Source organism: Pygocentrus nattereri, chromosome 10 (genome assembly GCF_015220715.1).
Source record: "Pygocentrus nattereri isolate fPygNat1 chromosome 10, fPygNat1.pri, whole genome shotgun sequence".
Taxonomy (NCBI): Eukaryota; Metazoa; Chordata; class Actinopteri; order Characiformes; family Serrasalmidae; genus Pygocentrus; species Pygocentrus nattereri.
Genome location: NC_051220.1, coordinates 10,872,787 through 10,887,500, shown reverse-complemented (window position 1 = coordinate 10,887,500; position 14,714 = coordinate 10,872,787). Strand labels below are relative to the sequence as shown.

Genomic DNA, 14,714 nt, shown 5'->3' with positions numbered 1-14,714 from the left:
TGTGACCCAAAAGAGAGCCATCCCAGGCGTACGAGCGTGTGTGTGCCCGTGTTGCGTGACTGGAGTGTTGGTGTGGGTTTTTGTGGCGTGCTCTGATTGGTCGATGTTAGTGCAGGGAGGCGGAAACGTCTCTGTAGGCTGTTCCTCCATGCATGCCTAACGCACACGCACACGCACACACAGCGTGTTCCCGTTGCGTTCCGAGGCCTGAGTATTCCGCCGTCGTCTCACAGTTCAAAGGGTTCTGCTTTCAGCGGCGTGATTCGCAAACCGACCAATCGCAGCACAGACAGCACCGTTTCCAACCAATCAGGTGCACCCAGCACTGTCTGCTCCGTAACCCCGATCTCATACCCAGCAACAATTACTCTGGCACTGTCTCTAGGCCATGGCACACGCGCACACGCTTCAGCACTTTATTACTTATTCATTTAATAGGGAACTACCCTCAGCACTCACAGACAGCGTCAGATTAAAGAGCCCATATCAGGGAAAACTCAATGTGCCTTTCTTTTCTGGGGAAAAAAAGGGTTATTTGTAGCTTATAAACACTTTTTCGATGTGTACAATCCAGTCCATGCTGTCCACATATGGAAACAGAGCATGTTTGGAACTTACTGTTTTTGTGATGTCACAAAAACCAAGCATTTACGGCTGTCCAGCTATCTAGCTATCTAGAGCTCCACCCACTTCTGCTGAAGCTGTAGGGATCGTGAACTTCTCCTTTAATCTGAGTGCTAATTAGTAAATTTAATGACAACTAATAGCAACCACAGCATCGTACAAATGGCTCTATGCTGAGTGGCTAAAAGTAAATATAAGTTAGCATCATGTTGTTTATGCAGTGCTATTTAATTTGTTTTCTATTCTCTTCTCCTGTTTTGTTTTTTCTTCTCTGCTCTTCTCTACTCTTATGTTTTCTCTTCTCTTATTTTTCTCTTTTATTGTCTTTTCTTCTCTAGTCTTCTCTTATGTTTTCTCTTCTCATCTCTTATGTTTTCTCGTTTTCTCTTCTCTTCTCTTCTCTCATCTTCTCTTTCCTACTCTTTCCTTCTCTTCTTTTCTCTTCTCTTCTCTTCTCTCATCTTCTCTTTCCTACTCTTTTCTTCTCTCATCTTCTCTTTTCGTCTTCTCTTTCCTACTCTTCTCTCGTCTTCTCTTCCCTTCTCTTCTCATTTCTTCTCTTCTCTCATCTTATTTTATCCTGTTTTTTCTTCTCTTCTCTTCTCACATCTACTCTGTTCTCTTCTTTTCTGTTCTCTTCTTTTCTCTTCAGTTTTCCTCTCTTTTGTTCTCTCCTCTCTCCTTTTTTTTCCTCTCCTGCCTCTCCCCTCTTCCACATTACCGCAGTTCCAGAGACGTCCGGCCCCTGAGGCGTCCCGCTCATCCCTGCTCTCCTCTTTTATCTCTTACTCACTCTTTCTATCCCTCCATCCCTCTCCTCCCCCACTCCCTTGCTTTTCTTCAGCCTTTCTGGAAGGAAAGGATAAAGAAAGAAGGCAGTGACTGGCTCTGTCATGCTTCTGCTGATTTTTTATGGTTATTAAATCACATTACTTTTACTGTTTAATTTATGTGTAATGTCTTTATTTTTCCTTTTAAAGATGAGGTCTGATGTGTTTTTATGGCAGTTTAATTCAAGCACCATTTGTTTTTCAGTAAGTCAGTCTGGGTGGTGGGTTTATTAGTGGGTTTGTTTTTGGGTTATTGTTGGGGTTGTTGAAGAAGTTGTTGGTAAGTCTGTTAGTGGAAAGATCAGCGAGATTGTTGGGATTGCTGGTGAGGTTATTGGTGGGGTTACTGGTAAAGTTGTTGTTGGTCATTGGCAGGATTGTTGCGATTGCTGGTGGGGTTATTTGTGGGCTTGTAGGTAGGTTTGTTGGTGGTGTTATTCATAGGTTATAGGTGGGTTTGTTGGGAGTGTTGGTAGGGTTAAAAGAAGGTTTGTTGGTGGGTTTGTTGGTAGATTTTTTGGGAGTGTTGGTGGGGTTGAAAGGTTTGTTGGTGGGGTTGTTGGTAGGTTTGTTGGGAGTGTTGGTGGGGTTATTCGAAAGGTTTGTTGGTGGGGTTGTTTATAGGTTTGTTGGGAGTGTTGTTGGGGTTATAAGGGCTGTTGGGAGTGTTGATGGGGTTGAAAGAAGGTTTGTTGGTGGGGTTGTTGGTAGGTTTCTTGGGAATGTTGATGGAGTTATAGGAAGGTGTGTTGGTGGGGTTATTGGGGTTGTTGGGAGTGTTGGTGGGGTTATAGGAAGGTTTGTTAGTGGGGTTGGTGGGGTTATTGGGATCAGCTGCAGCTCGCTGTGGGGGAGACAAAATAAAAGAAATGGCCCATTTCTAAAATAAATCCCCCCTCACTCTTTTGAGAGGACGGGGAGGAGGGTGGGGTTACAGCCGGCACGTGGCGACCTCTGACCCCCCCATCCCCCCAGTGGGGCGGGAAAGCGCAGAGTCATTAAGAGGCGTCAGTCACTGGAGCTAATGTATGGAGATTGGATATGCAGAGAGAGAGAAAGAGAGTTTAAAGCCACAGTTCAGGCAAAAATGTTATTTTCTCAGTTACCCCAGATGTAGCCAATCAGCCAAGCTGTGTTCAGTTTCTGAAGTGTTCTTTAGTTTTAGTGTCGGAGCTACAAGGCAAATGTAGTTAACAAGTAATGGAAATAATAGCACCAATTAGCTTCATGCCTAAGTCATCACAACCTCAAATAGAGTTAAAAAAGGAGAGAGGCACAAAAAATGTATGAAAAAAGTGAGATAAAGAGAGAAAGAAAGAGTGAAAACAAGAGAGAGAAGGGAGATAGAAATATGGAGAATGAAAAAGGAGAGTAAAATAAATAGAAAGAGAGAAGGAAGAGAGATATGAAGGTGGAAAAAAGAACAGAAGGAGAAAATAGTGAAAGAGAGAGAGAGGGAAAGAAAGGAGCAGAATGATGGAAAAAGAGGAAGACAGAAAGAAGAAAGAAAGAAAGCAGGGAAGATAAGATGGAAGAGGAGGGAAAAGAAAATGATGGAGGAAAAAAAGAAAAGCGATAAAAGCAGTTACAGATACAGCGTGTGTTATTGTATTATCACTCTCATTCACTTGACTGGAGTAGTGTTACACATGGTTTTGCTATACCTGTGGGGACTTTTCTTGACTTCTGTGTTGCTCTAGCTAAGAAATACTACACTTACACATACAGCTCCCTCTAACTTCAACCAAAGTAGCCAAGAGCCAATTTTTCTGCTTTTTCAGTTTTTCAAATCAAAAGGTGTTTTTGTGATCGGAATAGCTTTTACTACAAAAAAATTACAAAACTACAAAATTGTCATGTTATATTATCATGAGGACATTCGGCCCCCACAAAGTGCAAAACTAGAACTTGGGTCTCTCAGTGAAGATGTGTGTGTGTGTGTGTGTGTATGTGTGTGTGTGTGTGTGTGGTGCCATCAGCACTTTTGTCCATTTCTTGAAGTGTGTGTGTGTGTGTGTGTGTGTGTGTGTTATGTAACAGTAATATAAATAGACTGCACTCTGCAGCGCTCCCTCTTAGCTTCCTGCTCTCACACGCACACTGCATCGCTGCACCCACAGGACACACACACTCCCAGCAGTGGATACACACACTCGGTTTGAACCAAGTGACGATAGTATCGTTAATTGTCACTAATTTCTGTTGCAATTGCCAAGAAAGTTGGGCGATTTAAATGTCAGAAAATGCGCTGTCTGCAGCTTTAAAAGGCTTATGCATCATAAAATCAAATGTTTCTCGATTTCTTGAAATAAGACCATTTCAGTGTGTCCCGATTCAGGTGCAGTGTCCTCCGAAGGCTGCATAGACCCACGAAGGCTCTACAGCTGATTTCCTGTTTACATCAAAGCACCGCTGTTCCCGCCCTTACTGCTGCATCACGGAACGTCACTCATCTCAAGTTCTTTTAAAGTTCTTTAAAGCCATAAACTTTGATGTTAATTTTTATTTGGTCATTCATTAAAGCTGCAGACGCCAGTCCGTTAGCGTAAGTTCAACCATATTGGCTTAACGGTTGTAGCGTTAGGTATTCGATACTCAGTTTATACCCAATACTTAAATTTAAAGTGTCTCCTCAAACACTGTTTGCTCCTTTGCTGATGCAGCCCTGTTCTCAAATACTTTCTCAGGATATGTTGGGTGGTGAAGGATCCACCCATTGGAAAAGAGGGACACATTTCTCAGATGCATATGAAAGAGCCTTCAAAACAGGACAGACTAGTTGTGCCGCTGTGACACAATCTGCCTTCAAATGCAGCCTCCAAAGGATGTAGCCCCTGAACTGGAACATAGCTTCTGAACTTTTTGCCATTCAATCAAATCCTGAAGAGTAAAATTATCCCACCCACAATTATTTCATGCCTATTTCCTGCTTGAATGTCCTGTTTCACTCAGAAATATGTTCTGATTTGTGATTCATATTGGCTTTAAAGGGCTTGTGGTGTGTAAAACCAAGTTTCTTGTTTTTTTTTTTGTTTTTTTTTTTATTGAGGCAATTTGTTGCAGTATGTCAATGCAGTTAAAGTCTCAAAATATGGCATTCACTCCTCAATTCATTAGAGTCCAGATATCGAGCTGCCAAAACAGCCTCCTTTTGAATTAGTCGTTTTTGTGATGTCACAAAATCCAACTTCTTCTTTCGGCTGCTCCCTTTAGGGGTCGCCACAACGGATCATCTGCCTCCATCTTGCCCTATCCATTGCCTCCTCTACTTTCACACCAACCATCTCCATGTCCACCTTCACTACATCCATAAACCTTCTTTGAGGTCCACCTCTTCTCCTTCTACCCGGCAGCTCCATCTCCAACATTCTTTGCCCAATATATCCACTATTCCTCCTTAACACATGTCCAAACCATCTCAACCTGGCCTCTCTGACTTTATCTCCAAACTGCTCCACCTTCACTGTCCCTCTGATCTGCTCATGTCTAATCTTGTCCATCCTTGTCACTCCCAACGAAAATCTCAGCATCATGTCACAAAATCCAACACCTTAACAAATATCTGACTCTTCAACCTACAGCAGTTAGGTCCGTCTGCTCACATTGAAGTTATAGGGAGTGTTTCAGAACAGACTGCTTTTGGAACGGGGTAGCCAATCAGAGCACAGCTCATTTACATATGACAGTCTTAAAGGCACTGTAATGAAAACAGTCTGTTAAATTCTAAGGGATACAGCGAGGATGTAAAATGGTCTTGTAAAATGAATGACATAATTCATTACATTACAAGCAGCTCTGTAACATTTACACTTCATTCATAGTTTATTTCCACTGATTTTGAGCTATTTATACTCAACAAGCATCAGTTAATCATTTTGATCAGTAGAACGGACTGTGTTAGGGGTCGTTACAGGCTTTTTGAATGAAGTTCACTGTGATTTGCTTTTTTTTTTCTGAATAAATCACAAGACTGTTGAGTTTCTCTTGTACAGCTGGTACAAGTGTGTTTGGGTTTTAGAGTTGTGATGTGGAGTTGATCTAAAAAGTCACAACATGTCTGGAAATCAAGGTTGACTCTTGGCCAGTGACACTGAGAGTTGTAGTGCTTGCAGTGCTTTTTTCACATAATTTCACTGTGTATTTTAACACAAAGGAACAAATACCAAAATATAGCTAGAACTGAGTGAATACTGGGACACAGCTAGTGTTTATGTGCACAGAGTGAATATTGGGACACAACCAGAGTTTTATATGTATAGACTGAATATTGAGACACAGCCCGAGTGTTTACGTGCACAACGTGAATACTAGGACACAGCCAGAGTGTTTATGTGCACAGAGTGAATACTGGGACATAGCTGGAGCGTTTAAGTGTACAAAGTGAATATTAGGACACAGCCGGAATGTATATGTGCACAGAGTGAATACTGGGACAGAGTTGGAGTATTTCTGTGCACATACTGAAAAGGGAGTGTTTCCATGTGAGGAGTGAACACGGTGGTGTCCTCTCTCAGCCTGTGTGTGAGGGTGTGTGTGTTTCCAGAAGAAAGAAAGTGTGTGAATTATTCAGTCTGTACAGGCTGCTTCTCATAAATAATAACAGATCTTTGATGGAGGCAGAAAAATCTCCTGCAAACATTGAGGAAAACCATAATCACCATCTTCACCCTTACCATCATTACTATCACCATAATCATCACCATCATTACTATTGCTGTAATCATCGTCACTATCACAATCATTACCACATAATCACCCTAACCATCATGGCTATCACTGTCATCACCATATCACCATCATTATCGTCATCATAATCATCATGGCTATCACTGCATTCACCAGATCACCATCATTACCATCACCATAATCATCACCATCGTTATCATCACTATAAGCATATAATCACCCTAACCATCATGGCTATCACTTCCATCACCATATTACCATCATTCCCATCACCATAATCATCACCATCGTTATCATCACTATAACCACATACTCACCCTAACCATCATGACTATCAATACTATCACCATAATTATTAACAGCATTACTGTCACGGTAACCACATAATCACCCTATCCAGCATAACTATCACCATTGCTACATCACCATAACAATCACCGTTACCATCACCGTAATGATCACCATTATTGCTATAATCAAAGTCAATGTCACCAAAACACCGTAATTCATTCACCATAATTCATCATTGCCATCAGCCTCACCATAATCTCCATAACCACCATAATTATAGTCACCTTACTCATCACTATCATTACCATCACTATAACCACATAATCACTCTAACCATCATCACTGTCTCCTTTGCTACAATCACCGTAATCATCAGCATTATTACTGTCACCATAGTCATCACCATCATTACCATCACTATAACCATGTAATCACTTTAATCGTCATCACTATCACCAGCACTATCATCACCATAGTTATGTCCATCATTACTGTCATCATGATCATCACTGACTATCACTGTAATGCTCACCATGATTACCAAAATCAAAGTCAGTGTCACCAAAACACCATAATCACCATCATCGCCATCAGCCTCACTATAATCGCCGTAACCACTATAAGTGCTGTAACCAACATTACTGTCACTGTCATCTATCACTATCACTGCCATCACCATAATCATCACCGTAACCAGATTATCATCATTACTGTCATCACCATCACAGTCATTTCCATCATCATCATGAGAATTACCACAATGATCATCATCATCGATGTCATCACTACCACAATCATTACCATGACTCTGTGATCTCCATGATCTCCATCATCACCACCATCAGCATGATCGTCAACATTCTCTTCTCCTTCTTTGGTTTTTCCCTCTCTCTCTCTCTCTCTCTCTCTCTCTCTCTCTCTCTCTCTATCTGTGTGTGTTGGTCAGTATGATGCATTCGGTCACCGTGCTGACCACGATGGCCTCAGGGTCAGATGAGGAAGGTCAGAGGCCATCACTCTGGGAATCAGCCAATCAGAGCGCTGCATAATGGCCTTTGATAAACGGAGCTACAGAAGGAGCTGGAGGCAAGATGGACACTGTCCAAGACTGCAGAGAGAGAGAGAAATAGGAGAGGCAGGAGAGAAAAGACCAAAACAGAGATATAGAATAGAGAGGGAATACAAGAGAGAAAAAGAATAAAAAGGAGTAAGTGAAAGAGAGAAACAAAAAGGACAGAAAAGAACAAAAATGAGAAATAATGAGAAATAAAAAAAGACAGTAAAGGCCAAAAGAAGACAGAAAGATTAAATAAAAACGTATATAAATCAGAGAAAAGTGATATGTCACTGTAAGATTGCATAGTTTTTGAGTGGTCTGAGTTCTGCTTGTCTGATGATGTGTGTTGTCTCTCTGTAATGTGTACAGGAATGTCTCAGGGGAACGATAGAGGGACACAGTACCGCTCCGTTATCTACACATACTCTCCAGAGCAGCAGGAGCTCGCCATGAGGAGCAAAGAGACCTACCAGCAGGTAGACATACCTCCTACTGACCTCCATTCCAAACCGTTAGAACAGAATGTGAAATGCTGAGGTGGGTAGTAAGTAATTATATTTATTCAAGCACAGGTACTTAACCCTTTAAATGTCCAGGGACCACCAGCAGACCCAAAACTTTATTACACATGTCTATGACCTAAGAATGGCTCAGCCAGTTTGCACTGCAGCCCCTGTATAAATACTTTTATTTGAGTATGTATTTAGGCTGCTCTACACACCTCTGGTAAAATGTTAATGAAACAGAAAGCTGTGATTAGTAAACACAGTTTGTTGTCTATTACATTGAGTACAGCGCTACAGTAGTTTAACCTTTTTTGCTTTTTTTGGAAATGTGAACTTGGAAAAGTTGGGACAGGTGCATGTTCACCATCACCTTTCCTTTAACAACATTTAATAATCATTTGGGGACTGAAAACAAAATCCATCCTGATTTGAAAGCTGAAAGTTTTTGCCGTTTTTGTGTTACACAGTTTTTCAGCTGTGTGGGACCTTCACCGAAAAAGACATAGTCTAGAAGGCAGCAGAATGTGCATGTATCTTTCAGCATTAATGGTGCCATCACAGTTACCCACTAATACCCTTCCATGCCATGACAGACTCTGGATTTTGAACTTTATGCTGGTAACAATCTGGAAGGTGCTTTTTTCTTTAGCCTGAAGAATAAACATCCATTATTTTCATAAATAGTCTGAAAGGCTGACTTGTTGATGCAGGCATGTCATGTTAAAACAGACATCCCCCCCAAAAAAGTGTATAGACATCAGCAAAATGTGTATACACATTTCAGGAGTAACAATGCCTTCACAGATGTAGTTACCCACTAATATACCCACAAATACCAAGACACACCCTGGCTTTAGAACTTACTGTTAACAATCTGGCCTTTCTCTTTCTTATTTAGCCTGTCAAACATGACATCCTTTATTTACATAAACAATCTGAAAGGTATCAATAGTCCACAATACAGTGATGGATGGTAATTTATTAAGACTATATGATATCAACATAAAATGTGATGTTGGATAAAGTTGTTGCATATCTCAGCAATGATATGGGAAGCAATTATAAAAAAAATCGAAAAGTAGCATGCAAATAAATGAAGTACTAACAGCTGCTTGCATCAGAACTGAAAGCACATTTTTGTGCACTGAAAGGCTAAGAAACAGCATTACCTCAACGCCTTTAATGGGTTTTTTATGTTTGCTTAGTTATTAAAAAATTTGATGTGATAGAAGCTTTTACTGACTTGCACACTTAAAACACAGTACTTGGGGTGAGAACAGGCCTTGTGTTTGATGTGTTTTTACAGATGTGTAGTTCAGGATTGTTGTAGTGTTTGAGCTTTTTGTGTATTTTGTAATTGGATGTTTAGCCTAATGGTTACTTTACTGGTGCAGTGTCCAATCCCAGCACAGTGAAGCTATCATTAGGCTTCTAACAATTTGTATTGGTAATGACCTCTTTCCAGCACAGTGGAAATTCAAATGCGAATATACAAATACCATTTTGCATATTACATTTTCATTTAAATTTTGAGACTGATATACTTCAGTAGGCCTGGAGTTGCTAATATGGCTACAGAATGACTTTACATATCTATACATATCGTCTATAAAGCCCTGTTGCAGCTGGATGAGTATAACGTGGGGACGTGCTGTAATTTGAATGAATACTGACGAGATTTGTGATTTTAATCCGGTGTGAATCTGCAGTATATGTACATTTTAGTCTGCTAAGTAGTAATTCCAGAGTGAATTACCTATTTATGTAATAACAAAACTGGGTAGTAGAAAACACAAGAGCCTGAAGTCGGCTTCCTATTCACCAGCTTCTTGTTCAGATTTTGCTGTTCCAACTTAAATGATGCAGCAGTAACGTTATGTGTAATGTAACAGCGTAACTGCTGAACCATTTAAGGTAGAACGGAAAAATTGAAATAAGAAGCTGGCGATTAGGAAACTAACTTCAGCATCATACAAAATAGCACCTCCCTTTGTTTTCTTTATTTGTGACCTGAAGGTGAGGCTAACGGATAAAATGGAGTTTCAGTTTGTCTCACTTTTGGCGATGACCAAATTCTAAGGAGAACGCAAATGAACTTGAAAGCACTTCTTGCAAGGCAGTTTGTTTTCCACCTTGTTGAGCATTTGCTAAATTGAATAAGCTCACTTTACATAATGTTGGCCTATTTGCCAATTAGCCGCACAACGAGTTGTTATTTGTCAGATGTGTGGCTCTTGTCACATATTGCTGAGGTAAACATCTGCGCGACGATGTTTGAATCTGGACTGTTTGGGCTAATTTGGGGAAATTAGACAGATCCTTTATTCCATACGCATCGGCCAGTCAAATCACACAAATTAGATTATCGCACCTCCTCTGGTTAAACTAATCCAGCTCCAGAATGGATTAAGACAGTAATGTGTGTGTTGTGCTAGTGTCTGTGTTTGTTAGATCACACGGATGGATTCTCCCCACAGCTGCCCCCGAGATTTCACTTCGTCCATATAATAACAAGAGAGGACGGGGACCCCAGACCCCCAAACAGATGTTCTGTTAAGACTTTGTAAACAGTTTTCTGGGGTACAGCACTGTCACATTTCTGCCCCCTCTTAAAAATCATAAATTAACTCTTCATTTCATCTGTAACGTCATTAACCGATGCGCTAACCAGTGCTAGCTAACGCTCTCTCCTCCTTTGTGTTCAGAGGTGTGGCGACAAAACGATCGTCCGATCGCTATAGTAACCCAAGATCCCGAGGTCATAGGTTACGCTCTGTGGGGCTCAAATGTGTCAGAAGGTGATGGGGGGGTGGGGTTTAGGTTGCCGTAGTGACGGATGTGCCTCATGGCCTTGGCCTTGGGTAGAGCAAAGGTCAGAGGTTGTGCTCTCGGGGAAGCAGCTGTGTTTTAAAGGCAATCAGAACGCACACGTACATATAGACACTCACGTGCACACACCCGTATATATATATATATATATATATATATTTTTTTTTTTTTCTTTCTTCATTTATTTATATATATATATATATATATATACACATATTTAAGCACTGACAACATCCACCATATGCTCAGAAATTTGAAAATAATTTAACATGATAATAAAATATCATATTGCTGATCATTTTGCTCTGTAATATTTTCCTATTTATTTATTTATTTATTACAACACATACTCAAGTGAGGACCAGCAAAAAGGTCCTGAATCTTTGAAAATGTTGTGTTGTCATTGCAAGATGTGATCTTCACAATGGTAGCAAGACAAGTACACACACACACACATATAAACATACACACACACACACGTATACATATGTCAGAAGAAAACCTTCAAATTTCCAAAATAGGAATTTTACAGGAGAAGGAAAAAGCATACTTTACTTTAAATGTAAATCTTTGGCACCAGACTTTTTCTAAATAATTTTGGTCAGAGAAATGGAGAGATGGCAGTGAGAAAGAAAGAGAAGGACAGAAAGCAGGAAAGGGAGAGAGAGGAGAGTAGAAAAAGTATGAAAGAGAGAGGAGAGGGAAAGAGAACACCAGGCTGCATCTCCAGCTCAATCCTGGTGCAGTGTTTGTCCAGTATGGATGCTACACAGACTCAGGCTATATCCCAAATGAATATTTATTAGACAAATCACGCACCGTTTTGGTGCAGGAGCCAGATTTTGAACTGCAACGTAGTGCACTATATAGGGAGAAGGGAGCCATATGAGATTCAGCTCATGTGCAGTAACACTGTGTATACCACACTGCCATCCAGTGGCCAAATTGCAAAACTACACCTCTCTTGTGTCATACAGTCCCTGTCTTTATTTTTACTGTAAAGAATTTCAACTTTTTTTCTTTAATCTCTGATGACATATCATGGTAATTTTCTGATTTACTACAGGAAATATATTACATTATTGTTTCATGTTTTCCTTTCAGGTTTTGTCCTAACCGGTATGCCAAGCGCAAATACATTTAAGAATAACGAGGACGTGACAGTTTAACTGATATATAAACACTGTGTTCTCTTTATTGTAGTCTGACACTTTCAACTGATCCTTTTTCATCACTGTTATCAGAATGTTTATTTCTCTGTCTGTGCGCTCTCCTCATAGCCTGCTGTGCTGATAAGCATCACACAGACCCTGAAACACTCTGTAAAGTGTGTGTGCTGGTTTTCAAAGCTGTGCGAATTGTTTGAAGTTGCACACTAAGCGCTCCCACTGGACAGTGTTTGATGTGGCCTCTAGAGGGAGCCAACATGCTTTCAGCTTTTAGGGTTCAGAGTGCAGAGTGGCGCTTTGAGCCCAACTAGTAGTGGGTGCTGCACCACAATCTCACACCCCGTCCTGATTTCACTCCCCTTGGTTTCCAGCCAGGGTTTTCACAGTCGTATTGGATGAATCATCAACTTGGGGTGGAGCCTCAAAAGGCCGGGGTGGATACAGTATATGGACAAATGTACTGGGACACCTACATATTACACCTGTAGGAGCTTTTATGAATCCCATTGTAAATCCATGCACATTAATATTGAGTTGGTTCCCCTTTGCAACTATTATGACTTCCATTCTTCTAGGAAGCTTTCTACAAGATTTTGGATTGTGTCTGTGGGAATTTTTGTCTGTTTATCCAGATGAGCATTTGTGAGGTCAGACACTGATGTTGGACGAGAGAGTCTGTTTGTGGGTCTGTTTGAGGGTCTCAATTTGTGGGCGGAAGAGGCAGGCCTCCCCAACACTTGGATCGAGGTGCACCGAATGTCTGTTTGCAGCTTATTGCTCCATGCACGGTCCTCCACTGGAGATCAGCTGTCCGATTATCAATCGGCCACTTACACAGGACCCGCCAGCAGCCTTTCGGGGAAGAGTTAGCGTCAAACAACTCAGACCATCTTATCGATAAAATTCCAGATAAAGTGCCTGGGACACTTTCACACACACACCAAGTACTTCCTCCCAACCAAGGAGAAGGTGCCTAGTACTGGAGTGGTGAAGCAAAGGAGACACCTCTCATCCTCAGTCCACTCCACAGCAGGGCTAACAGTCACTTCAGGAAAATCATATTGACAGCCTTCCCTCCACTGGGCGATGACAGATGGGTCATTCAGGAAGCCCAGGTAGTCAGCTGGCAGTGACCTCTGTATCTCTACCAACACCTGATCCAGCAGATGACCGGACCTGATCACCATCCTCTCACTCATAGCCGCCGATCCTGTACACATAAGGTGGCCCAGCATGTATCCTGTGGCCACCAAATGCCAAACTGCTCAAGATAAAAGAGCTGATGATAAAGAGGAGTTAAATAACAGTGGCTCCTCCAACCACCACATACCAGCAGGCGTATCATCAGTCCTTGAGACAGAAAACACCGTCTAGGCTTCCAGCATTGATCTATAGAAGGGTGTAAGTCCTGCCAACACAGCCTCTGGCACGGTCACAAGGAACCGGTGTTTATTGAACTCCATTCCACCAGCTCGTCTTAAAAGCACACTGGCAGTATTCTTCCAAGCAATTGCTCCATGGAACAGTAGTCATTGGGCAGCTTGAATGTGAAAGGACATGGTCCTGGACCTGATATCCACCAGACATTCTCCTCCCTCTTGTACTGGCAGGTATAGGACAGCTGATCAAACCCAGTGTTGATCTGACCAGAAGAAAGTCACCAACCTCCTCTGCACCTCCTGTACCAGTCCTGCAGGCAGCTGTAAAACACAATCTGTGCCACAGGATGGAGGCGACCAAGTTATTTGCCACCAACACCCTCCCCCTTAGGACAACTTGGGTAGATTCTCTAGGTTGGTCAGATCAAGGATTTTAGTAGATTTTAATTATTATAAGGGCATGTGTGATGTGGAGGTCTTTGAAGTGATATTTTGCTGTGGTGGGGCCGTGTGCTTGGTGTGCAAGGGTGAGCTCTGCTTTGCTCCTGAGCTCAGATGAGCCAGACTTTGTTTTGTTTGTGTCCATTTGTTTTTACCTGTTTATAAAGTGTTGTCTTATTTTTATTTAATCATTTAATTTATTTCAGTATAACTTAAGATGACACAATGTAACGGATGACTGTTTTAAAGGACCGTCAAAAGTCAAAAAAGTCTCTCTCTCTCTCTCTCTCTCTTTCTCTTTCTCTCTCCCCCTCTCCCTCTCCCTCTCCCTCTCCCTTTAGGCTCTGAAGCTGAAGGGTCTGGGTGAGATCACTACAGAGATCCGTGAGCACTCTGTGTTCTATTATGCAGAGGATTATCATCAGCAGTACCTGCATAAAGTGCCAAAAGGCTACTGTGGGTTAAAGGGCACTGGGGTCACCTGCCCTCTCGGCTCAGACAGGGATGAATTTTGACCCTTTGGTTAACAGATAAGTGTTTAATAATACAAGACATTCATTTGAGCGTGAATAAAGCTTTTCTTTTGAATTCAGAGTGGTTTGGTGTGAAATTCTCTGTGTTAGAGAAACTTACTGAGTCAGAATTGTTCACAGTGGTGGTGATAGGAACCAGACGTCCACCTCTAAAAGCTCTCTCATAGAAAGTTATTACATGAAATGGTTATGAATTCACTGCCTGATGACTGAGACATTGTTTTGCGATAGTTTTGAGAAGATTTTGGCCTTAAAATCCATTCTTGGTGGAGGGATACATAACATGCATGGTGTTGTGAGGCAAAATAGTCCCTAAACTTATTACACTGAACAAAAATATAAACACAACACTTTAGTTTTTGCTCCCAT

General features: G+C 41.4%; 1 protein-coding gene across 1 annotated transcript in view; it reads left to right on the top strand.

Annotated features, from left to right (window-relative positions):
* The window catches only part of si:ch1073-358c10.1 (peptide methionine sulfoxide reductase MsrA 1), a 30,845-nt gene extending 16,439 nt beyond the window's left edge, over positions 1 to 14,406 (top strand). The window contains exons 5-6 of the mRNA XM_037542102.1: positions 7,858 to 7,964; positions 14,154 to 14,406. Coding sequence (XP_037397999.1) covers positions 7,858 to 7,964; positions 14,154 to 14,327 — 281 coding nt within the window. The 3' untranslated portion in view covers positions 14,328 to 14,406. The remainder of the gene's footprint in view (positions 1 to 7,857; positions 7,965 to 14,153) is intronic.
* Positions 14,407 to 14,714: the final 308 nt, after the last annotated feature.